Genomic DNA, 23,752 nt, shown 5'->3' on the forward strand with positions numbered 1-23,752 from the left:
TCCCATAATTTTTATGAATATTTCATGGAATCTCTTTGACTGTATGAGAGAATTTTCCAGGCTTTCTAATCACATTTTTGGGAGTTTGCTTTGAGATTTTAGGGAAATTTGGGGAAAATTTATATTGGAATATAAGGACTTGCTAAAAACGCTCAGGTTTTACTGAAACTTTTTCAGTACTTTTTATGAGAAAATACATGAAAACAGGTTTATGAATTTTCACAGAAATTTCTGTAAAATTTTAGGGAATTTGTGTGGATTTTGAAAAGGAAAATTTCCTACAAATTTAGAACTTTTAGAGTTAATGTTATTGAGGCTTAGCCTTAACAAGAACTTGTGGCACATCATCAAAATGACAACCCCCGAGAATGACTGACACCATTTCTTTCTGACTGAAGCTCCTCAATAACTGTCCAACTGGCCGACACACAGCCACAACAGATGCTCTTAAACTGATTCGGGGCTGTATTTTCTGCAGAGACAGGATCTTCAGGAGCTTTGTGGCCATCCTTTTAGTTAAAACTACTTCCTGTTCAAAGACAAGGATGAGGCTTAAAATTTACCAGATTCCACTGATTCCAAATAAGGAGAAACTAAAAGTGCATTTGAAACTAAAGCTCAGGTCTCAGGAGATTAAAGAAACCTCGAAAGGGGAATAATGAGAAAATATGGTAGCATTAATCTAATCCAAAGTATAATTTATTCTTTAATGTCTGCCCAGTGGTCAGAATAACTGGCTCCAGTTGGATCGTAAAGTCCTGGATCATGACTTCTCCAAGAATTCAGGGTCTTTGGAACTCAAGTTCCTTGTGAGGTGAGTTCTCTGTCTTAAAAGCTTGCAAAATGTGGCTGCTGGTGTTTTACAATAATGTTTAGCCTATACCAAAATGAAGGAAATCTCTCCATTTTGAAAATATTTCACCTTCTTGCCTTAACTTGAGGCCCTGAATGTGGCAGACAGCATTTATAATACTTGAGAGCCTCGTTTTGACCAGCAGGTGGCAGTAATGTTTTAGTGTTGCTAATTTTTGAGGCCTAACCACAGCCTTTTTGAAGGTGGAGATGTTTGAAGACTGCTAGAAAGCTGAGAAGGCTTTGCTGTGATTTTTCATATGAACTTAACAAGCTCACCTACCCTGCAATTCCCCCCAGGTTTTACATCGAGAAGATCACCTTTTTGAAAGAGAACACAACAGTGGAGCTGTTCTTCTTGAACGCTAAATCCTTAGTGTTTAATGTAAGTTTATTTTTTTATTATGTTGAAATTTAAGAATTCATTGTCTAATAATTATATACTTTTGCTTTCTTATCATGAAATCCATCTTGCTCACTCATCTAGAAATGCCTTCGATAAAATGCCTATCCTGTAATATTTATCTACACTTATTGGGTTTTGGTTGTATGGCTTGTCTTTGCTTATTCAGCTGAGGGTTGATGGTCAAATTAACAGTGATATAGATACAGGCCTGCTTATGCTTTATGGACAGCCTTGTATAGATATAATGGTCATACAAAATTAGCTTTGTCTAAAACTGAATTTTTCTGTCATGCAAAACTTGATGTATTTCACATAAAGGTCTGTGATGTTTTCTAAAATCCTACTGGCTTTTTTATTTGGCTTCATACTCAGTTCTCTATTATCATTGTACAAATAGCCAGTTGTGAGTGGAAGTCTTAGAATATTCAAATTCTAAGCTACCTGTGAAACATCCACATGTCTGAAAGATCACACAACAAGCCTGCCGTTTTTTAAATATCATGTTATTAAGAATGCTGCTTTCATGTGCTGTTGAAAAATTAAACATTTGAACAACCTTTGTGACTTGCCTTGCAAAAACACCAGTAGCCTTTGCACAAATCATTTGAATACAGTGCGGCGCGGTGTTAACGTTGTGTAACGTTTAAATAATTTTATCAATCCATATAAAATTATTTAAACGTTGTGTAACGTTTAAATAATTTTATATGGATTGATAAGCCTTAGGAGCTGTAGACGTACAGGCAATTTCATTGCTGTTCTGTTACATACTTTTTAAAATTGCCTTTGAAATGACCTATAATGGAAAAAAATGAAAGTAACTTTGCTGGCGTGCTTCTATTACAACGCACTTGTTATAAATCTGTTTTTTTTTTACGAATTAGATGAAGTAGAAAATGTAACATTAAAGATTGAACAAGTCAAAAACACAAGAATACATTGATTTGGGTTTGTACGAGCAGCACTTGAAAGCAGCATGTGACCAAACGTAGCAGTGCAGTTTTTCGCGGGGGGAGCAAACCAGTCACCCTGGGAGACAGTTGAACCTGCTTGCGGACCGTACCACTTTACCGATGGGGGTAGTAGCCTCAGGCAGGACTTTCCGCTTCGCTTTCCATCCTAAAGCGTGTTTTTGTTGCCTGCGAAAATGACAAAATAAGTCAGGTGAAGAAAGATATTAGGAGGAAACGTTTCTCAAACAAACTCAAGTTCCGTATTGAATCCGTGCCTGTGGTTCAGTCGGTAACGGTGGGACCGAGGTACGGGACGGGAACATTTTTTCACTCACTCCTAAGTCAAGTGTTGGGATAGCCTGCACTTTGTATACGCGTGTTTTTCGACAAACAGCGCTAATTTTGATTTTTTTAACCCGCAGGAGATCATCGAAGTGGAGAGTGAAAATGTTTTCAGATTGACTGCTTTCGCATTGCAGGTAAGAAAGAGTTTGTCGCAGGGTTTCTGACCGACAGTTAGTCGCTCACCCCAAATGTGAATGAAGAGGGTCTAGTATGCAACATTTGAAAACAGACAGAGGTTGCTGTTGTTGGGGCTATTGTTAAATAAACTGACCAGTTATCCTTGTATTGCAATGTCAAACGTCATTTTATCGGCAGACTAAATTTGAGCTATTTAAAGAACGAAATACAACGAAACTAGTCTGAATATTTTGATATTTAATCGTGCAACATTACCGTTAATAACGCACCTAGCTAAAATGAACGTTAGGCTTTTCAGTTCATTAGCTGCAACTTCAGTCTCTGGGGTGAACTAACTGTGATATATTTTTCTTTAAAGGAGGCCAAAGGAGATTACTCCAGGTAAGAAGTTTTAACATTTAATATAAATGCACTTAATGGATTAATATGGGCACATTTTCACGTGTAGTTTGCGATTCATATACATTAACTTTTTTAATGCAAGCAATACAGTGTTAATAATATAGGAAGTTACGCTCGTTCACTAAGTTACAATTAAAAATGTGGCATTTCTGGTGTTTTGGCACCAGTATCATTAGTGCTTTCACAATTATGCAGTGGTTTTCAAACTTTTTTTGGCCAAGGCACACCTGAGATCAAGTCAAAATCTTAAGTCAAACTATGTACATTTCCATATAGAAATCGACTCTTTAACACAGATCACAGCAACTCTCGTTGCTGTAATAATATATGTAATATATGTTTGCACAAGTTTCCAGGACACTCTGAGACATGCCTCAGCACACCATTTGAGAACCACTGATCTCATGTATCCAGCAGTATCCAGGGCAAAATCATTTAGCACCAGTGTTTTTTCTGTACTCTGTCAATGAAGCAGGGCCTGTTTATTCAGGTTGTGGTCATTCCTCAGTGTACCATGCCTTTGTAGTCAGTTAATGTTCAACTTGACTGGCTCAGATTTTTTTTTCTTTTGGTATTCTTCAGTTAATAATCACCTTGATTTGTCCTTGTGACATTAGACTTCACAACCCAAACATGCATGTTTTTTCCACACTGTCACCTGTAAATGAAGATGCATCTATTCAGCATTTAAACAAAATGTTACAGAGTTCCTGCAGTTACTTTTGAGATGCAGAAATGCAACTCTTCGCATAAGAGGTCACATATCCTGAAAAACAAGTCCAGTTGGACACTTACACATCAAACATTGTATTCACGCCTTGGTTATGACACTGCCTGGAGGCAGTTCAATACCTCCAAGCCTGCTTAGACATTGACATAATGTTTTCGGTGCTCCCCGGCTTGACCTGCTGATAAGGTGTGTTGTTTTTGCCAGCAGTAGAAGTGAAGGTCCTTGACTGTGATATTTAAACACTGCTCTGCCTGGATGAATGTGAAGCCACACAGCCCATTGCTTTGCCTTTGAGGGCCTCTCTGTCCATTATGCAAACACAAAGATTTGTGCATGTATGGTTGAATGGCAGTACAAGCAATGCTTAAAATGCAGTTTGACCTCATGTCAAACTATTGTCTTTGTTCTATTGCAACAAAGAAAACAACATTTGTTCGTTTGTGTACTAATGTGTAAAAAACACCTCTTCTTACAGACCTCAGTAACCTATTAAAGTTAGTGATTACTTACTCTAGCTTTATTACAGAGTTTTAACGTCAGTGTTTTTGTTCAAAACTATCAGCCTTGAGGTGCAGAGTGCAGTCCACAGAGTGCTCACGTAGGTGGAGGGATTGGCTGTACTTTATCCTTTCTCTGAAAGCACAACAAAAGACAACAATCAGCAATGGTGGGAGTGTTTCCAAGTGAGCCTGTCATTTTCAGTTGTCTGCACAGACACTGATCCTCCCCTTCTTGTTCTGACATTAGCTGTTCAATATTATTTTCATTAGGCTCCAGGAATGAATGACATCTAATTATTTTCTTTGGTGAAATGATAAAAACATAGCATCCTAAAACTTGAACTTTGTAATTGCTTACATTTAATTTGCACTTGGGCACATCTGCTTTCATGTGGGAATATTTCTCATTATTGCCTGCACTTTCCTAGCTTTATTGAGGAAAGGGGCCTGGTAATATCTCCCATGGACCATATGGTATAAATGCAGTCTCTACACTTTATCATAATGGGCCTTTGAGCTGTGAGATTAGCTGTGGAGGAGTTAGGGAGTCCTCCTCCTTCTGCTACAGTCAGTTGCCTTAAGACGGATGAGCCCGACAGACTGTCCAATGGTAGACAACTTGGCGTCAGGAGGACTCACTGTAGTCATGGTATTATAGTGCTGTGGGCCAACCCCCTGCTGTTCATTGAAGAAAAGCACAATCATTTGGTTTAATACTCTACTTCTAAAGGAATTCCCTTTGTATTGAGCTCTCAGTAAACTTTTACATAATTGTGTTGTTGTTGCTGCAACCAAAGCTCAGTTTAATGATTCACAGCTTTTCTCTTGGAGTTACTAAATGTCACCATGAAAATGATCAAATTGAGGTCCAAAGTTTTCCTCAACTGCTTCCCTAAGACTTTTTTCTTTTACAGTGGTTAAAAACCTTCAAACATGTGCCAAACATTGTCTTCATGTCACTATATTTGTCCCTATGTAATTATTTTAATCACCATTTATTAACACAGTGTCAGTTCTCTTGTCTCTCTGTTCATGAGAGCCAGTGTTACACCCAGACAGCAGTAGTTACCAGTTCTATTTGCAGGTGTAGCCTGTAGTTAGTGGTTCATTCACAGCAACAGGCTCTTTCATTGTACTCCCTTTACAGTAACCACGTTGCAGCCCAGTGGAATAGCTGACATATGAGTATTATCTCTCCCACACTGGGTAGGCTACATTGGGCTGGGCTGTACAGGGTGCAGGAACTGCCTCCGTGCTGCAGGCTGCGGGGAGATAACAGACGTAGTAATGAATTCCAGATTGCTGACAGAGCAGCGCGGCTGCAGAGTAGATCACCTCGACAACGCCAGGCTCCAGCTCCCAATAAAGTGTATACCATCAAACATGCAGCAAAGTGCCTTGGTAGCAAAACCCAGTCAACCTAGGAGAGGTAGCTACAGTGAAGAGTGATTTAAGTGCTTCTACCTTTGCAGCAGGGTTTTGTATCGTAAGCTGTTTCTCATAACTAGATCGTTATTCCTCTGGCCTACAATGTCAGCAGCTGTTATATCCCATTATTTTTTAAACCAGAAGATTTTAACTCTATTAGAGTCACTTAGGGTGAAATGGCCATGGCCTGAGTCAGCCACTTCTTGTTTGGTTATGATGAAGGTACTCATGTAGCTGGTACATTTCTTGATGATTTTTCTATTTTAGGCACAATCTGACATACTTTTGGGTTCTGTGTCAGGAGCCACAGACTGTCTTGAAACAGCACTGAGGCTTATACAGTTCTTTCCAGCACAGGGAGGACTGCCAAGTGTTTGTGAATGACTTTTGTTCCTATCCACAGTGGGCTGGCCAGCCAAGCCAGAGCCTTGTTTGTCCAACAAGAAAAACACATTACTTCCTCCTACATGATGTTGGAGTGGCTCATGGTTCACTATCATTGACCTTGACAGTAACCACTGTCCGTCTGGATGCTACAGCTGGATGATATGGCCTGGGATTGATATCACTGTATTTTTTTTTTGTGTTTGTTTTGGGGTTTTTTTTTTTGTTTGTTTTTTTGCTCGTTGTAGTCACAATATCATAATACAATATCACAAGTTAAAATAGATAATGCATATAATTGCATGTTCTGGTGTTACAGCTCCCAATATCCTCTCTGACTTTGTTGAATGCCACAGCCTGTGTCTAACCCCCAAATTCCACATACTCCTCCTGCACAGGGATCTGCTTGTGAAGTTCACTAATCGCTTCCTTTCTTGTCAGTCTGTGCAATTCCACTGCTCAGTCTGTACTACGGTCCTTCTTCGGCACATCTCAAAAGCACCACTCTGCGGCTCAAGATGCATGCCAGGTCTATTTTCAGAACTGGCTGCTGCCAAAATGCATCAATCCATGCAGGGCAGATCAAGCCAGAAAAATATGCAAAGCATCTGGTCAACTTCAAATACACAAAAAGCATGGACACCTAATAGTGAATCATAACTATAACAACATAACATCTCACCCTGTGATACAAGCAACAGGTCATCCGACGGTCGGAGGGTCCCAGAGCTACTACGGCGCTATTGATAAACAGTAGTTAACTTTTGAGGTGGAAAGCCATAGAATTTGACATTAAACCACACATCCTTTGTAGAAAAAACACAAACCTCTTAACTTCCTAATCTACTCACCCATGATGGATGCAAAATATCAGGTCCAAATGAACAGCAAATCAAAATAATCTGTTGCTTATATACTTTCCCTGGTTAAACTTGTAGCTCTCCTGTGATCTTGAGTCTCCAGCCACTCAGGACTGTGCTGTGCAGTGTTCCAGGAATGCTTCCAGTGGGCAAGCTTGCTCACTTCCTCTTGGAGTAAAATGCTTCTGACCAAGAATGCACTGCAGGTTGTATGTGGAATTTGTGGGTTAGAATCATTATGGACTTGTAATAAGCAAGTCATGAGCTAAAACACAACTTTAAACACATATTTAAACAGAGACGATTTGCAAAGGGAGCACTCTTGCTGTATGTTGCTGTTATTACAAATATCAAGCTTGATGAGGAGCAATCACACGTTTTATGTGTTTATGCTGTGCCTCTTGTTAATTAAACTGACAAAAATGGGTGACGTTTGGTTTGTTACCTGGCTGCTCTGTAGTATCAGAGCAAAATATGCTGATGACTGGACTCATACTGAGCTGTTGTTGGTCATATATCACTCTGCTATGGTTGCAGTGGCATGCCTTGTATGTGTGCACAAAAACATCAATGACGACCGTGTTGCAAAAATCCATGCTGTGGCTGAAAACTATATAAGTGACAGTATTTATTGTGGATGCAGAACATACAACATTGTCTGACATCAGTTTGTGAATGAAACCAACTCTGCCTGTTATCTCTGTCATAGTGGGATTATTCCCGATGTTATAAACCTGACTCATTCTAAATTTGTTTTCCTAAAGTTATGGCTATAGAGTGTTTGTTGTTCTGAAACCAGCCCGAAATACTGAAAATAGATTTCTCATAAAGCCCTTTCAGAGGCCCCCTATGGCTTAAAGAGTATTCGTGTGCTTTCACACTCAAATCCTTCCAGACTTCTCTGATTTAGTCTGGCAAGACATGAGTGAAATCAAGTTTAGTTATGCCAAACATTACAACTCCTTATACTCTAAATTGGAAAGATAAAATCGACATCCTGACTCTGCACCTTTTCTAAGGTTTAGCAAACATGAATTATTGCTGTCATGCCTCAAGATAGAAATATAAACCACACGGTGAAAGCATACAGATGAAGGGAAATTCTCCTGACTCATTTTTAGACTTTAATTTGAGATTTTGTTGAAACATCTGTCTTTACTTTCAGTTCAAAAGCTGTCCTGGAGCACTCAGTGCTGTTGATACCAAAATTTGGATGGTTTTATGTACACAGGGGTTTGTACAGTGTTTGGACCATAACGACATGTTTTGTTCCTTTTTCAGTGAGGAGACTACCAGATCAGACCTTAAACAGCTCCCAGCTTTACCCACAAGAGTACTAAGGGAGCACCCATCTCTTAATTACTGGTAAGTTTCCTCAAAAATACAAAAAAATGACAGTCAGGAATTAGTATTATCACACAGAGTACTGTGGATGTTGTGGCCAGACTTTACAACAGGACTCCCTCTGAGCACACATTAATTCTTCAGTTGTCCGATAGACTCGGTGGCAAGTAACTTTTAGTTATACTGAAGGGATTTTCCCAAAAGAGCAGTTTTGGGTGTTAAGAAGCCTCCAGCTCTACCTCTGAAAGACTGCTGCCTGTTGTTTTAATCCACACTGCTGTTTTGTCTCTACTGCTCATCCCCCTTGTTTTTGCTAAATGGCCCTCTGAGGCTGCTGCAGCCTCCGAACCCCATACATCAGTTAAATAACCAAATTAAAATGGTTGTGTTATGGTGCATGTGTGCGTTCAACCAATTCTGTCTCACTCTGTTCCTTTCAGTCTGTTCAGCCTCATTGTAAATGCTGTCTCGCCTTGCTATTAAGAGAGATGATTAGAGTGGGAAGTAAATTGGATGCTTTTATCGAAGAGTTAGATGAGAGTCATCAGCAGGCCAGATTGCATTTTCTGCTTGAGCAGAGTGGATGTGTATCAAAGAAAAAGGGCCCTTTCACAATCCCTCTGTGGCTGGAATGTTTAACACTTCATAGAATATTCATCAAATGTTTTATATATCCATTTTCAGTGAGGACAAAGTGATAGATCACTACAAGAAACTGAAGGGACAGACCAGAGGACAAGCCATTGTACAGTAAGTTATAAAGAGCTGTTGTATTTTATGTATAAATGAGGTTTGAGTCTGGTAAATTTACTTTTGTGTGCCTTATGACCCATCTTTTCATGCCACCTACATCAGACCCTCCACTTGTCTGTACTGTAGTGTTTTCTGAAGAGGTGGCTGTATGTGTAATGAATTAAAGGATGATTTCTGAGAGTAAGCAGTCATGCAGTCTTTCAAGGATACAAGTCCTCGTCTGTGTTACTTTTCCTGGGAGTGTAACTCAAGAAACCTGGGGTAATTTACGCTTTGATGATTTGTGCCCTTGAACTGATCAATTGACTGTCCCTGCATCTGTCACAGCCTGAAAAAGAATCAACAACCTTGCTAGTACAAATGACTGTGGCTTCCTAATGACTGTAGCTTCAATTCCAATCCATCTGTTGTACAAAAGCTGGGGATTGACAGTGATCAAGTGAGAGTGTTGAAACTGCTGTTAACCTATTTGTCTCTCTCTAAAGATTTCTGGCCCTGGTGGAATCTCTGCCAACGTATGGAGTCCATTATTACCCGGTGAAGGTGAGAGCCTTATCCTGAGTCATTTAGTATAAGAATGTGTCCAACTACAGAATGCAGTTATGGAAAAGCTAAATTGTCATTATGGCATAGTATCAAGAGATGCATGGCAGTGTCAACATGGTGTTGGTATCAGCAGATATTAGCTTAAAAGAGTTAATTATCAGCAGGTATGAAAAATCCTTGTTTTTTATCCTCATTCCTTCAACTTTAAAGTGTTTTTTAAGGTCTAAAAATTAAGGTTTGAAAAACTTTATGTTTTGATATCTGTATTGGCATAAGCTAAAATAAAATGTGAATATCAGCATATCAGATACTGGCAAAAATCCAAAATCCTGCATTCCTAATTTTATCAAGAATTGTGTTTCTTTTTAAGCCATTTCATCATTGTTGTTGTTGTTTTTAGTCTTGTCCCCTTAAATCCCCTTCCCCTATGACAGGGATAAGTTCCATCTGTGCGGTGTATAAGGGAACAACCAACTTTAGATGTTATGGGGTCCATCTGCCTTGAATTTTTGAGGCATTTCAAAGAGAGCATATGTGATAATAGCTTTAATCTGCCACCATAGGAATACACAGAAGTAAGCCATAATACAAGAATTTGACCATAAATACTCTATAAATGTAGTCAAGAATCCAGTAAATCAGTAAAGCATGTTCAGTCTAGCAGCTTTACTCCAATTTAATTGCTTTAACTGCATCCATTAACTTTCCAGACTGAACCTAGTTTAATCAAGGTGTCTGACCAGATCAAAGTTCTTTAAGTATTTGATCTTTTCTTAAGTTGTTATTGTGTTGATCCTTCAAGTGATAATTCTTTGCATGCAACAGCTCTTTTAAGTTTTAATTTATTTTGTTTGCTCCTACCAGTTAGCTTATTATAGCTAATTTGTGGTGGTGTGGTGTGGTGTTGTGTGTGTTCTTTCATGCAGGACAAGCAAGGAATCCCCTGGTGGCTGGGAGTCAGCTACAAAGGCATTGGCCAGTACGATTTGCAGGACAGACTGAGACCAAGAAAAGTAGGTGCCTCTATTTTTACACGTAGCCCATTTGCTAAAACCACACGAGTTTCCAGTTCTATTTTAACACTCCTCCACTTTATGGATTTTATATGTTGTTGCTAAGCTATGTACAGTTAACAAAGGTTGTACTTTAAGTTATTAAACTGTGTGGAATAGGCTTTCTTACAGCCTATTCTCAAGTTATAAGATATTTAACATGTTTAAAAAGCATTTACAATTGATTTATTGAATTGTCTTATTGAAAACACAGCTTTCACTAGCAGCATACCTCTAGATAGCTGGTTAATTATCCCTCACAATGTAAACAGGTAAACTAAGACCATGATTCCCATGTCAGTCAGGGGAAAGAAGAAGACGGATGGGTTTTATTTTCCCTTATCTGTCCTTGCTGTGCAGTCAAGGCTCAAAGTGTAAGAGCAAATAGGATACAACAGTAGCAACAGCTGGATGAAGAGTCATCATGATTATGAAGAAAAGGCACATATAAGAAAGAAAACGTTGTAACGACCCTTTTAATGAGCTTTACGGGGTGGTAAAATATCTGTTTTTAACTGATTAAATTCCGTATCCACAGTGTTTCCCCCATTTTTAAACAGTTAGCAATGGGGGGTTGATTTTAATCAGGTCTGACACGGCTGACTGTGTGTGTCTTTGAAAAGGTGTATTGCTTGTTCAACAATGTAAGAGTTTGTCCTATACCTTCCCCATCATTGTAAGGTGTTATTTCAGTGTCCCAAATAAGCATTTCTTCTAAATCACTTTTATATGTTTCAGAAACTCATTGGCAGAGCAGGGTATGCCTTTCCAGTGAGACATTAATAAGCACAACTGCACATTTACAAGCTACAGTTGTAGATCAATTAGGTAGTTTATTTGGGTACTGTAGACAAGTACCAGAGGAGAATCAATTTATTGACACAAGTATGTCTGCCACAGCTACAGTAGTTGGTATATTTAGTACATACTCTACACTCTACTTTTGTTACACATTAGATGCATCCTATTACTCTATCTTTTGGTGATATTTTAAAGCAAACAACACCACACTATGGTGCCTGTGCAGAACAGAAACCTGGTTTTGGTTGTATTCAGGTATATATGTGCAAGAGAAAATATGATCCCTAACTGCATCAGTCAGGTGTGCTTTTGTCCAAATAATGCAATGGATCATCTTTTTTAACTGCATGTGTACATGCCCTGGCCATTTCCCTCTCTAACCCTTCCAGTGTAAGGTGTAATTATGGTTTTTCTGTGGGGACCAGCAGGCCTGTGTGACTGTGGTTTGCCTTTTTCAGTCGGGTGGGTCGTTGAGTGGGGGTTTCCAGTTTCGCGACAGCAATGAGGATATTAGAGTGTATTTTTTTGCCCTCTTAAACTACTCCAAACAAGAAGGGGTCAGTAGCATGAGCATCCCTCAAGAACTGATCTTACTGATAATTGAAGTGTATTGCTTCTTTTCCGGTCCCCTTAAGAGAGATTCGGTAGCCTATAGATATCAGAGATGGGGTTCAGAACAGTTGTTAATGTTTGTTCTGACTGATCAGGTCAGAAGTGGACATCTCTTAGCATTGTTCATGCCTGGGTAGATCATGCATCTTTACCTTTATCTCCAGAGAGCACTTCTAATAGGATCCTACTGTCCCATGTTATCTGCAAAATTGCGTTTAGCCTCATTTACGTTCCTCATACTGAAAAAAAAAATAAATAAAACATAATGATGATTTTGAAAATGTGATCCTGTCTCACATCATAGAGAGGGAGAGAGCTGTGATCATGTGACTGAGTAGGAGAGAGGAACAGGAAATTATGCACTGAGGGGAAGACCATGATATTAAACTTAGTTTGCTATTATGAAACCTGGTGTTCCTCGCATTGCTGCTCTGAATTTTCTGCATAGCGGACTAGACTTTTTTACAATTTTATAACGGTAAAAAGATTGATATCATCGACACACAGATCTGTGTTATTTTCAGAATTGTGCTGCAGTATCATAAACTCTGATGAAGTGCTTGTTGTTTTGATTGCATCATTTACACCAGGACAGTTCAAGCTATTTGTTCAGTTAGAGACAAAGCCTGGACAACAGTCAGATCAGGGGTGTACCCTCTTGTCTCCTTGTTTATCTCTATTGCATAAACCATGCCTTCAAATGGGGGAAAATGATCATTAAAACTCTGGTTTTCACAAGACAGGGCAGAAAAAAGGCACTCCTGTGAGAGGGGGAGAGACATTATGATTTAAGTGATTGAGTTATTATATTTTTTTTCTTTTTCTCGTTTTATTATTTTAAGTAGGCTGTGCCCAGAATTACAGGACAGTTATTGTCCTTTATGAAATCAGGGATGAAGGATAACTTACAGACAGACATGTCATTCTGTATCTCCTCATCTTGAGTGGATGCATGACACGCTATTTCAACCTTCTCTCTCATTAATACCAGGTCACCTTGTAGAGATTATTTAGATGCAGTCTTTCTGCCTGTTCAAATATAGATGCTATATATTTGTAGTACACCCTGCTCTACTACAGGAAATTTATCTTTGACTGCTGGAATTGTATAAGACCTTCAAAAAAAATGTACAGGGCACAGCTGTAACATTAAACAGTCATGTGTGAAAGGAGGTTTGTTAGCTCACTCTATGTGATTGTTGACATGAATACTAGTAGAGTGGATGGTCTTTAATGTAAAGCAGTGACATATGCGTACATATGTGTGTGGTCAGAGTGGTTGGATCTCAGGACACACTGGGTGTGTAAATTTTCTGGGATTTGCACTTGAAGTAAAACTACTATTTTAAATTTTAGAATAACACTAGAAGGAGGGTAGTATTCTGTTTTTCATCGATTTTCTTGAAGCTTACAGATACAGACCAAACATAGCAATACCACCCCCAATCGTAGGGGGATTCAACTCAAATAAGCAGAACACAAGAAGAAGAACCATTTTTAAGAAAGGCGTAACTTAATTGAGTTTTCTGAGGAAATATTGCCAAATACTGAGTGATTTGTTAGAAAATGCAAACATATCAGTTCTGTTATCTCACTGTGGCCCGAAGACGGATAATCACAAGAGCACAGCCGAGCAGAGAACGGACCATTCTTTCTACAGTTGATGGGACAGACAGAGTAGCATCAAGGTAGTTGTGTTGCTCCATCCCTCATTTTTCAATGTCTACTCCAACATAACAGACTCATGTATGTATGAGGCAGTGCTCTCAAACAGAGCTGCTACTATAGCTTGCCAAGATGTACAACACAGCTATTCTTTAAAAAAATATTTATAAAAAAGAATATATGCATTTATATGTTAATAGTCAATGAAAATAATTCATTAAAATTCAGTATGTTAATGACTGATTTCTCAGACTTTTCCTGCCAGTCCTTTAGTAAAATGTCAGGGTAAAGTAAGGGGTGAGATGATGTGTGTACAAAGCAAGTAGCAGTCATGACATTGTCTTCTAGAGATTATGTGGGGTTCACTGCTGCTTATGCTAGAGTCATTAAAACCACAGAAAACAACTTTCTTTGTTGTATTTGTAATGTAGAAGTATCCTTATGCTTTGATTTATTATCGCCGACAGTGTCAGTAAAATATCTTGTAGTAGCAAGCCAACAGCCTTTAATACTTCACTTAAAAAGAATCTAGCAAAAAAAGTTAAATGGATATACAGATGAAAATTAAACCACCCTTTCTCCAGCCCTACTTTTTAAGTTAACAACTCATCATGAATCAAAACAGCTTTAAGCAATCTCGTCTCTCTGACACATCAACTTTATGCTATGTTTTAATTTTTGAAAACAAACTGAGCCACCAGCCAGCCAGCACTGATATGTGACGTGTCATGTAAAGGCTGGGTCAGATCTTTTTCTGTACGGGTGTGTCAGTCAGTGCTTTGAAAGATTTCCATGCTTGTATGACTTTGCAGACTTCTGGCCCTGGGGGTTCTGGGTTTGTGGGTGTGAGCTGGATCTGGACAGCCTGATCTTGTCTAAACCACAGGCATCTCTGAATCATTTCCACCTGCTGCAAATGATATTCAAAAACAAGAAAGATGTCAATACTAAAGATAGAGAGCATCAAAAATTAAATGTATTCCACTGAATTGTTGAAGATCAAGGGAGGTTTTCATGGGATGTGTCATGTTTGTTTATTTTACTTTGATTTAATGATGTGTCACTTGCTATGCATAGTGACTTGTGTGTGAATAATTTGGTTACTCTTAAAGAATCATACTTTCAGACCTATAAATGTAGAGTGTGAGGAGTGTCACATCCTTGAAATATTTAGGGAGCGGCTTGAGCAGCAGTCACAGCAGAGTCCTCTTTGAGTTTCATCAATGTGTTGGCACAGAGGTGTGGAGTTTCTCTTATAGGGGGTAGAGTAGAAAGAAGTGTGTTTCTTACCAGTCCTCTGATACCTGTTGTTATAATGTAAATGAGTAGTGATAATGACATAGGGGAGCTATTTAGTGTATGTTTTCCTTATAATGGGGTTAGCTACTAATTGGAAGTAAATTACCAGCTGGATGCCAAAAGTACCACTGTTTTTATATCAGTGGTAGACTCACTGTATAGCTGATAAAGAAAATTAGTAAATTAGTATAACATTCCCCCAAACACAAATAAATAATTTATACTACTTGTAAAAATAAAGCAATGTAGTTTAGTTTTAGTGTAAGTACAATATAAATTCACACAAAAATGGGCCTGCCTTGTCCCAGCATTTTACTACACAATTTAAAGTGTCAGTTTGAAACACTCAGGAGTAAGTTTGTTTGGCCTGTGTTCATAAAAACATACTGCACAGTGATTCTTTTTGTCCTAACTGGCTGTACTTAGTGTTCCCTTGGCCGTAAAGCAAAGAGAGAGCCCCGGCTATTAATGATTAAACAAAAGTAACAAATACCAAACATGCTTTCCCTTGGAGGCTGGATGGGTGTAATTGATTAGGCTGTACAACAGGGCTTTTTGTGATTTTTTTTAAGCTGTAAAGCAGAGAATATCCCTTTTGGAGGGTAAGTATCAAAGCTCTGCGTAGGCTTGGTCATTTTACTGCCATAGAGGGGAAGTGGATCAGAGAGATGAGTCAAACAAGGAAACAACACTGCCTAGAAAACCCTTCACCTCTGGTCTGATTATAAAGGAAGCAAACAGTGTGGAGGAGAGAGAGAGAGAGGAAGAGGACGGGGGCGGGGGGGTGGGGTGAAGAGCCTCAAAGACAGCAGGTATCTGTGATGTCAGAGGAGGAGGAGCTGTTAAGAGGCGTGACCAGCTTAGCTGAAACTCTTGCAACACCTATTCTGCTCCAGATAGACAAGAGAGAGCATTGTTTGAGGAAGCCCTAGCCCTGTGGGAAACTTAAAGTCAGAGGATTCAATACAAGCCCAAGAGAATTCAGGGGGGATTTCACAAGCAAAAAAAAAAAAACAGTACGGTAAGCCTTTATCACATGCCTTCTGCTTTGACTGCTTTTGTTTTACCTTTTTGATCTTTATTCTAGTTGAGATCTCATTCCATATTGCAAAACTTTACTAGTGAATCACAATGTAAAGGAAAAATTGTTTTAAGAAAAGAAAATAGTCCTGGGATAAACAGGTACTATGGTCCATTTCTAACTTTGAATAAATAAATACCTTTCAAGTGCATATCTTCATATTTTCTTTGATTTCTGTCAGATCCACAGTTGTGCAGAGTCTTTCGTTTTCCCAAAATGACTGTAGGCCAAAGTTATTCAAAGTTGGCAGGTTCCCTATCTGTCCAGTGATCCTTGTATCAGCAGGGCAGAGGTTTCATTTTGATAAAAATGTCTGGGCTGTTTCTCTCCTCTGCTGAATGACATTAAGCATGGTCAGCCGCTGGCCTGCAGTCTCGCACAATTTTGCCCCCTGCATTTAAAGCTGCACGGGCCAAGACACACACCTGACTGGCCTGGATAGCAACATAGTTTGTACTCTTATAGAAACTGCCGGTGTTGCAAATTTGCCAGAAAAAAACTGAGTTGCAGGCCACAGGGGCAAAAACAAAGCCATTTGATTTCATGGATTTTCAGCTGACCTGCTACCACCTACTTCCTGAGAAATTGTGACCCAGATACCAAAAGATCTTCAATCACTTAATATTTTTTAAAGAAAAAAAATGCAGTTTGGAACTTAGATTGAACGAAAACTGAACAAAGAAACAGGACAAAACAGGTTTAAAAAGGTGAATTATTAAAGAAGCCCTGGGAGGTCATGGATGCATGCACAGAGATGCTCTGTTTTCTCCATAATCATGGAAATCAAGATTTTTTTAGAGATCTCAGCAGAGATTCATGAAGTAAACAATTCACAATGCTGGAACAACTACCAAAAACATGTTATAATGGAAAACAGGTCAAAATAAAATGCTGAGGTGTATGTCTGCTTAGGGCTTCCATACATTATTGCCTTACTGGACTTTGCTACAATTTTTGTACGTACATTAATTATCCACTGAAACAGCATGTTTGTGGCATACTGTTGGGTCCAAGCCCACCGGTTGAGAACCACTGATTTAGATCCTGCCTCCCTGTTGTTTCTTTTGACTATTTATCTTTTCTTATGAGAAGCTTCTAGTTTTTTGACTAAATTTGTGCAAAATTGACTTTCACTGCATGTCATAAACTATTGTATTTATGCCCTTTTAATCAGCTGTCCTGTGTTGTTGTTTACTAATTAAAGTGTGATGTCTCCCCTCTCCCGCTCTCCCTCGATTCTCCCAAATTCTCTCCCTCCCTCTCTTTCTTCCTCTCTGCAGTTCTTTCACTGGAAACAGTTGGAGAACTTGTATTTCCGTGAGAAGAAATTTGCTGTGGAAGTGAACGACCCACACAGGTCAGAGAGGGCACTTAACCTATTTTCATTTTTCTCATTTTAGCAACCCATTAAATGTTTTTAAGTGTTCTCATTTTGGCTGCTGCTTCCTTGCTTTCGGTGCTCATGTCCCACACTGTACTCGCTGTGAAGGGTATCTGCAGCCAGTGGCCACTTTAGAGCATGTTAATAGCTGTGGCCTGCGTATTAAATTAGTTCTTTTGCTTTTTAGGAACCATTTTATTTTCTGCAGTTTTAATAGGACCTTTGCTTATCACAAAGGCTTCTGTCTACACTATTAAATCCTATTGTCTGTTTCAAAATGAGTTTAACCTCCCTGCTTGCCTCTTTTATATGTTATTGGACCAACAGTTAGTTTAAGATTTATTTTTGTGCTCTAAACTTCACTGAATACAAGTGCTGTGTGTGTACCAAGTGTTTAATTTTTGTAGGGGGCTATGAAACTGACATGCCTGTTTTATCAGCACAAGTACTGATTGTGTGTTTTGTATCCTAAAGAAGAACGGTGACCAAGAGGACTTTCGGACAGACTGGCCTTGTTATTCACACTTGGTATGCCAGCCATTCTCTGATTAAAACCATCTGGGTGATGGCCATCAGTCAGCACCAGTTCTACCTGGACAGGAGGCAAAGCAAAGTGAGTGTCTGTTTTCCTCCCATCAATTTAATGTGATTTGTGCGCATTAGATGTCTGAGATTTAGTTTGAAACAGGTTAGTGCTAATTTTACACTTATGTTTGATGTATTTGAAGAACTTAACTCGTGTGTTTTTGATTGCTGAGTCAGCTCTGGATCATTGTCAGGTATCTGTGGATGGGGGAGATCACACAGTGAAAAGACAAAGATGCTGGAGGACTAAATAACTGGCTGCTATACAAAATGTGCCTTTAGCTGCATTTCCACCGAACAGCCTGATTCAGGTTTAATTCGGCAGAGTACACAAATACTTAAATCTCTGCTGGCAGACACTTAAATAATTGATTTGTACCATTATACTTTTTTGGTACCTTTCTGTTGGTGTACATATGGTATTTATCCATCCCTAGAGTAGAGCTATGGGGCTTCTATTATATGGAGCAGCTTGGCTCTGCTTGGTTCGACTCGGCATGGTAGCCCAGCACGGCAGGGGATTAGCTTTTTCACCACAACCAAGCTACCCCATTTGAGGGTCTAGAGCCAATGGCATGCTGTTTTTAGCTCTCAGAGTCATGTGCAATTTCACAATTGGATTGATGTTTCTTTGTGACATGACAAAAACTGACAAACCAAAGAAGGAAAGACAGGAGCTAGAGCTGAATGTTCCTGTCTGTCTTTTTAATGTCTTAATACAAAAATCATGATATTAGTTGGCCCAGACAAAGTTGTAATCCAGGTACCGCACCTGGTCTGTCCTGATTTCACTCGTCAGTGTGAGAATTCAGCCAGTGCATGACTATTGGAATGCAGTATGAGGACATAAATCTCAAGTTCTGATCATGTGTCATAAACATTTGCGCTCAGTGAGTGCTTACATTAGACCACCACTGTTAAAGAGTAGGATGTGTTCAGTCTAAGCAGAGGCAAGGATAAAACACATTGCCCCCTGGAATAAGAAAAAAACTTGTCATGGGGGGTATCAGAGGCCGCTTGGAAGTCGCCACGGTGGGCTTGGAGGTATGACCATCCTGAGCGCAGGTCTGCGCCAGCGTGGCTGAACAAGTGATGAAAAAGAAAATCAGCACGGCTTGGTTTGGATCGTCATGACCAAAATTCATTGTGGAAATGCTCCTCTAGACTCACGGCAGCCCCTTGATTGGTTGAAAGAATCTTAGATTCACATGCAGCAGCGATAATAATGGATAAACACAAAATCTTTGAACAGCTTTTCTCTCTCATGTTTTTTTTTAAATACCTGCTTTTGGAAAAAAACAGTGGTACTCTATCAAATAAACCTTGTGGGGTGCTGGTTCGATTCAAATGATGTGCCAGTTCTAAGAGCTGGCTCTTTTAAACTAACAATGGGAGCCAGCTCCTGTTTCAGAATTGGTTTCCTCTTTCCACTTGCTGATGTTTAATAGTCATAAAAAAGCCAAAACTGTACTGACGAGTCATTTGGGAAGCAAAAGAGTGAATCTTATTACTAAGCTAAGAAAAATGATCCAGACCTCCTAAAAAAGCTGAAATTCCCACCAGTGTGGCTGGAAAGACGATAGCTGTGGATATGCAAGCAAGAACAGTGTTTGCAGTACCAAACCACACCAAACTGTATTGAACCAAAACAAATTACTTGGCAGAAATGTTCAGTTTGTTCTCTGCCGAACATTTTGACACTTTGAGGAATTTAATCTTGACTGATAATATTGTGAATTGTTGACATTTGAAATAGTTTTGATCTGTGGTCACATGGCTCAAAATTGAGTCTTTAGACATCTGTTTACTTAAGTTTGTGGTCTGGAGCTCTGTTTTGAAGGCAGTTGTTCAAGTGTATACCTTTTGTATCAGCAATCATTGATCATGTGATGCACAGCCTGATCCATGTTGAATAAGAATGATTACGTATGTTAACAAACAGATATCCCAGTGCTGTTGCTTCAGTGTTCCCTGGTAGCCTATGTTGGGAAATTTAAGGTACCTTTTTTTGAGAGGGAACACCATCACTGTAATCGATTTAGCCTGAAGTAACAAGCACGTGGAAAGCTGAAATTTAGATGAATAACAATGAAGGTTAATATTTGTTTTCACACCCTGAAGGTAAACTGTGGTGCATATGTTTGCATTGATGATGCATATTTACTGAGTATTGAGCCGATTATGTACAGGACTATTGCGTTGTCTTAATGGTGTGTAGTCTGCAATTTGGTGAAGAGATGAATGAGTCTGTGTTGCTGTGCAGCAAATGAGGTTATTCAGCTACTCATTCCCTCAAAGGCAGATGGTGAGTTGCTGTTCACCTAGGACTAGATCCCATACTGATTGATGGGAGAGCAGTGCACTTGGAGTACTGAGCATGCAAATGGAGCTGCTTACTGCAGTGTGCTGTCATTAAAATTAAACACAAACAATCTCTTCTTCACTCTTCAACACTCTTTTCTCTCATCTTTGTCTTAGTTTCCTCCCTCTCACCATCTCCTCTCTCCCATCCAGTCAAAGATGACCACAACCAGGAGTACAGGTGACATCGCCATGGACCTCACAGAGATCTGCGCTCCTAGAATCAGCAAAGTTTCCAACATCGAGTTCAAAGATCAGCTTATCATGGCCAGCAATGGAAGCCTCATCTCAACTGGTAAATATGCACATAGCTTCTGTTTTACATGATCAATGACGATCTGATACTATTAAATGATGACAAATCAATTACATTATCGCCATAACTTGTAGTTAATTAGCTGCTTGTATATTCCAGGTTCTGCAGACTCTGAAGTAAATGAAGAACAAAAGAAAGAGAAAATTACTGAGCTGAAAAAGAAAGAGAAGGACCTTCAAGACAAACTAACACAGAAACTTGAGGAACTGAAGAAGATCTGCATGAGAGAAGCTGTAAGTGTCTCTAACTCAGTTGTTATTCTAGTGAGTTTAAAACACCCACACTCTAAGCTAACTGTTTTCACTCTCATTGAAGGAGCTTACAGGCAAATTGCCCAAAGAGTATCCCTTGGCATCAGGTGAGAAGGCTCCACAGGTGAGGCGTCGTGTTGGGACAGCCTTTAAGCTGGATGACCTTTTCCCCTATGATGAGGTTAGTTTGTGTTGTGGTTTGATTTTGTTGTGATGCATTTCTAATATAACTGTCTGCTTAGAGGTCATATAGCTGACTTGACTTTTTGAGATAAGCGTAAATAATGCACAATTAAACATTTGTTGTGTCTTTGGCAAATTATATGAATTAGGGTATCATTTTAAAATTTGGTGTTGGCTCACTGAAAGGAATGTATCTTAATTATCGCTCTATAGATTTTTGAAGACTGTGTCTTTATCCAGACTACTGCTGTTGAAGTTAACTGTGTTGTTTTGGGCTGCTCTCTAGGACCCATATCTGAGGAATCTTGAGAGCAGGTTCGCCTTGCAGCAGAAGATAGTGGAAGCAGCACTTAAGTTGTCCAATGAAGCTGACCTCTGCAAGACAGTCAAGAAGAAAAGGAGAAATAACTGTCTTGATGCAATGAGGAAGCTGGAGGAGATTGAGAAGGAGATAAACAACTACAGGATAAAGAAGGGACAGAAGCCAACCCAGAGAGCCTCACTAATCTTAGCAGGTATCTGTCACAAACACCAACAGAGAGCTTGAAATAAATGTTTACTCATGAGGGTTGTAACGGTATTTGGTTCTATCACAAACCGCCATGGTTTGGGGTCACAGTTTGGTGCATGTAGTCACGCAACAAATAGGTCCAACCCATTCAAAAAAAGCAAACAGATGTGACTGTAGTTACCTGCTAATTTGAGTGGCAGTAGCATTTGTGAAGTGTTCGCAAAGTGAACTAACAACAAACAGGTAGAAGCCAGAACAACAAAACACATGAAGAAGAAAAGTTAGCTACAGCAGCAGCAAGACTTGCCAACTTCCTCTCTATCTCCTCAGCATCTTGTTGCTGTTTTAAAAAAACCTCTGAATGTGAAAGCAGAGAGGGTTAAAGACATTACCAATGCTTTTACATTTTAATGCCCATGCGCGGACATGTAGAAGTAGAGAACACCAGCTACAAGTCAGCATTAGAATGCCCTGCACAAGCTCTGTTACAACGTCCCATCCCATTTCATTTTAGTGAAAAAAATACAGAAGATGAAATCATTTGCACATTTTTCTTTTCAGGCAATATGGTTAGATGTTAAAAAATTGTTAAACCCAGACTCAATGTGTCCACAAACGGACCCATTTTTTAATGGCAATAAAAATATTGTATTATTAATTGATATTTTTACCACTTTTTTGCAGTTTTTTTTCATCAACATGAGAACTGATGAGAAATATCAACTTTGATTAATTTTCAGGAGTTTAACCCTTAAAATTCCAGTTGATTAGAGTGAAACTCCTTCATTTTTAATGGGACAAAATACAATTGCAAGAAAAAAAATTTTCATGAACCTTATGCAAATTGGATTTCTTTGAAAGGGGTTACACTGCCTTGGATATGTCAATGTTGAGCAGCAGTTTTTTATATCTATACATTATTTTCTTTCACACTGTTAGATCTTAAAACAAGTTGCAACCAGACTTCCTGTGTCCACAAATGGACACCTTATTTTAATGGAAATAAAGTGTCAAATATAAAAGAAGTAAATGAGAGAAACCTACAATTATAAATCCAAGACCTTGTGGTTTTTTTTTTTTTCCGCTGATGCACCAACCCCCGCATTGACCCGTGACCCAGAAACTGGGTACGAACTAAACTGTGACCTCTATGAACCATTACACCCCTATTGCTTACTGTATTTTTCAGGTAGTACATGTTTGGAAAAGTTGGTAAGTTTGTTTGAAAGGTAGATAATTAGCAGCATCCCTAAGGACCTTTGTCTCTCTCCTGTTATCAGATGATGTCAACCCTTCAGATCTCAGCTCTCTATCTGACAGCCTCACTCTGGATGACGGTTAGTGCCTTTTAATAGCCATGCTCAATGTGCATATGTTCTTTCCCAGCACCTTCACTGCATTTCAATTCAGCTTTAACCAGGCATTAATTTTCATCTCCCAGATGATGAGCTCATGTCCCAGAGACAACGTTCCAGATCAGTGCAGTATTCCCCAAGACCACACCATGCAGAAACACTGGACATCCACTATAACAACGACAGACGACCTTCTGCCAATGACCAGCATGCAGACAGCAGGTATACAGCTCCCATTTAGACCTGTGGAAAATATGATCAATTAATATCCTGCATGTGTGAGGGTTGTTTTCAAAAGTTTCGATGCACAGAGCTAGTTGAAACCTGTAGAGTAGATCCAGAGCTACATTCCTGCCAGTCAACTCCTCCCTTCCTCCCCTGCCTCTCTAATAACCTACTTCTTATCAACTCAATGCACAAGCTTTAAAAATAGATGGAACAGAGCATGTAGCTGCCTGTAGAGGAGGAGACAGCACTTCTTAGCAGAAAGTGAAGGAAAACACATAAATATACACACATATACAGTGCTTAACAAATTTATTAGACCACCTGTCATATTTGTCTCAAAGACATCCAGCATCATGAAGTGCTTTAATGCAGACTCTTTCATTTTCAGTGAGCTCTCCGCGTTTTACCATTTTGAACAGGAATGAGGGAT

The 23,752-nt window shown here is 39.2% G+C and overlaps 1 protein-coding gene across 4 annotated transcripts in view; it reads left to right on the forward strand.

Moving 5' to 3' along the window:
• frmd4ba (FERM domain containing 4Ba) overlaps positions 1 to 23,752 on the forward strand; it is a 66,199-nt gene that overhangs the window by 35,342 nt on the left and 7,105 nt on the right. For 3 of the 4 annotated variants that reach the window (XM_041783492.1, XM_041783493.1, XM_041783490.1), the window contains exons 4-19: positions 722 to 814; positions 1,153 to 1,237; positions 2,634 to 2,690; positions 3,053 to 3,075; positions 8,280 to 8,363; positions 9,027 to 9,092; positions 9,581 to 9,638; positions 10,568 to 10,654; positions 17,432 to 17,508; positions 18,007 to 18,145; positions 20,632 to 20,773; positions 20,894 to 21,027; positions 21,110 to 21,226; positions 21,515 to 21,743; positions 23,020 to 23,076; positions 23,181 to 23,316. In XM_041783492.1, coding sequence (XP_041639426.1) covers positions 722 to 814; positions 1,153 to 1,237; positions 2,634 to 2,690; positions 3,053 to 3,075; positions 8,280 to 8,363; positions 9,027 to 9,092; positions 9,581 to 9,638; positions 10,568 to 10,654; positions 17,432 to 17,508; positions 18,007 to 18,145; positions 20,632 to 20,773; positions 20,894 to 21,027; positions 21,110 to 21,226; positions 21,515 to 21,743; positions 23,020 to 23,076; positions 23,181 to 23,316 — 1,584 coding nt within the window. The remainder of the gene's footprint in view (positions 1 to 721; positions 815 to 1,152; positions 1,238 to 2,633; positions 2,691 to 3,052; positions 3,076 to 8,279; positions 8,364 to 9,026; positions 9,093 to 9,580; positions 9,639 to 10,567; positions 10,655 to 17,431; positions 17,509 to 18,006; positions 18,146 to 20,631; positions 20,774 to 20,893; positions 21,028 to 21,109; positions 21,227 to 21,514; positions 21,744 to 23,019; positions 23,077 to 23,180; positions 23,317 to 23,752) is intronic. The other variant, XM_041783491.1, reaches the window with a different exon arrangement.

Source organism: Cheilinus undulatus, linkage group 3 (assembly GCF_018320785.1).
Source record: "Cheilinus undulatus linkage group 3, ASM1832078v1, whole genome shotgun sequence".
Taxonomy (NCBI): Eukaryota; Metazoa; Chordata; class Actinopteri; order Labriformes; family Labridae; genus Cheilinus; species Cheilinus undulatus.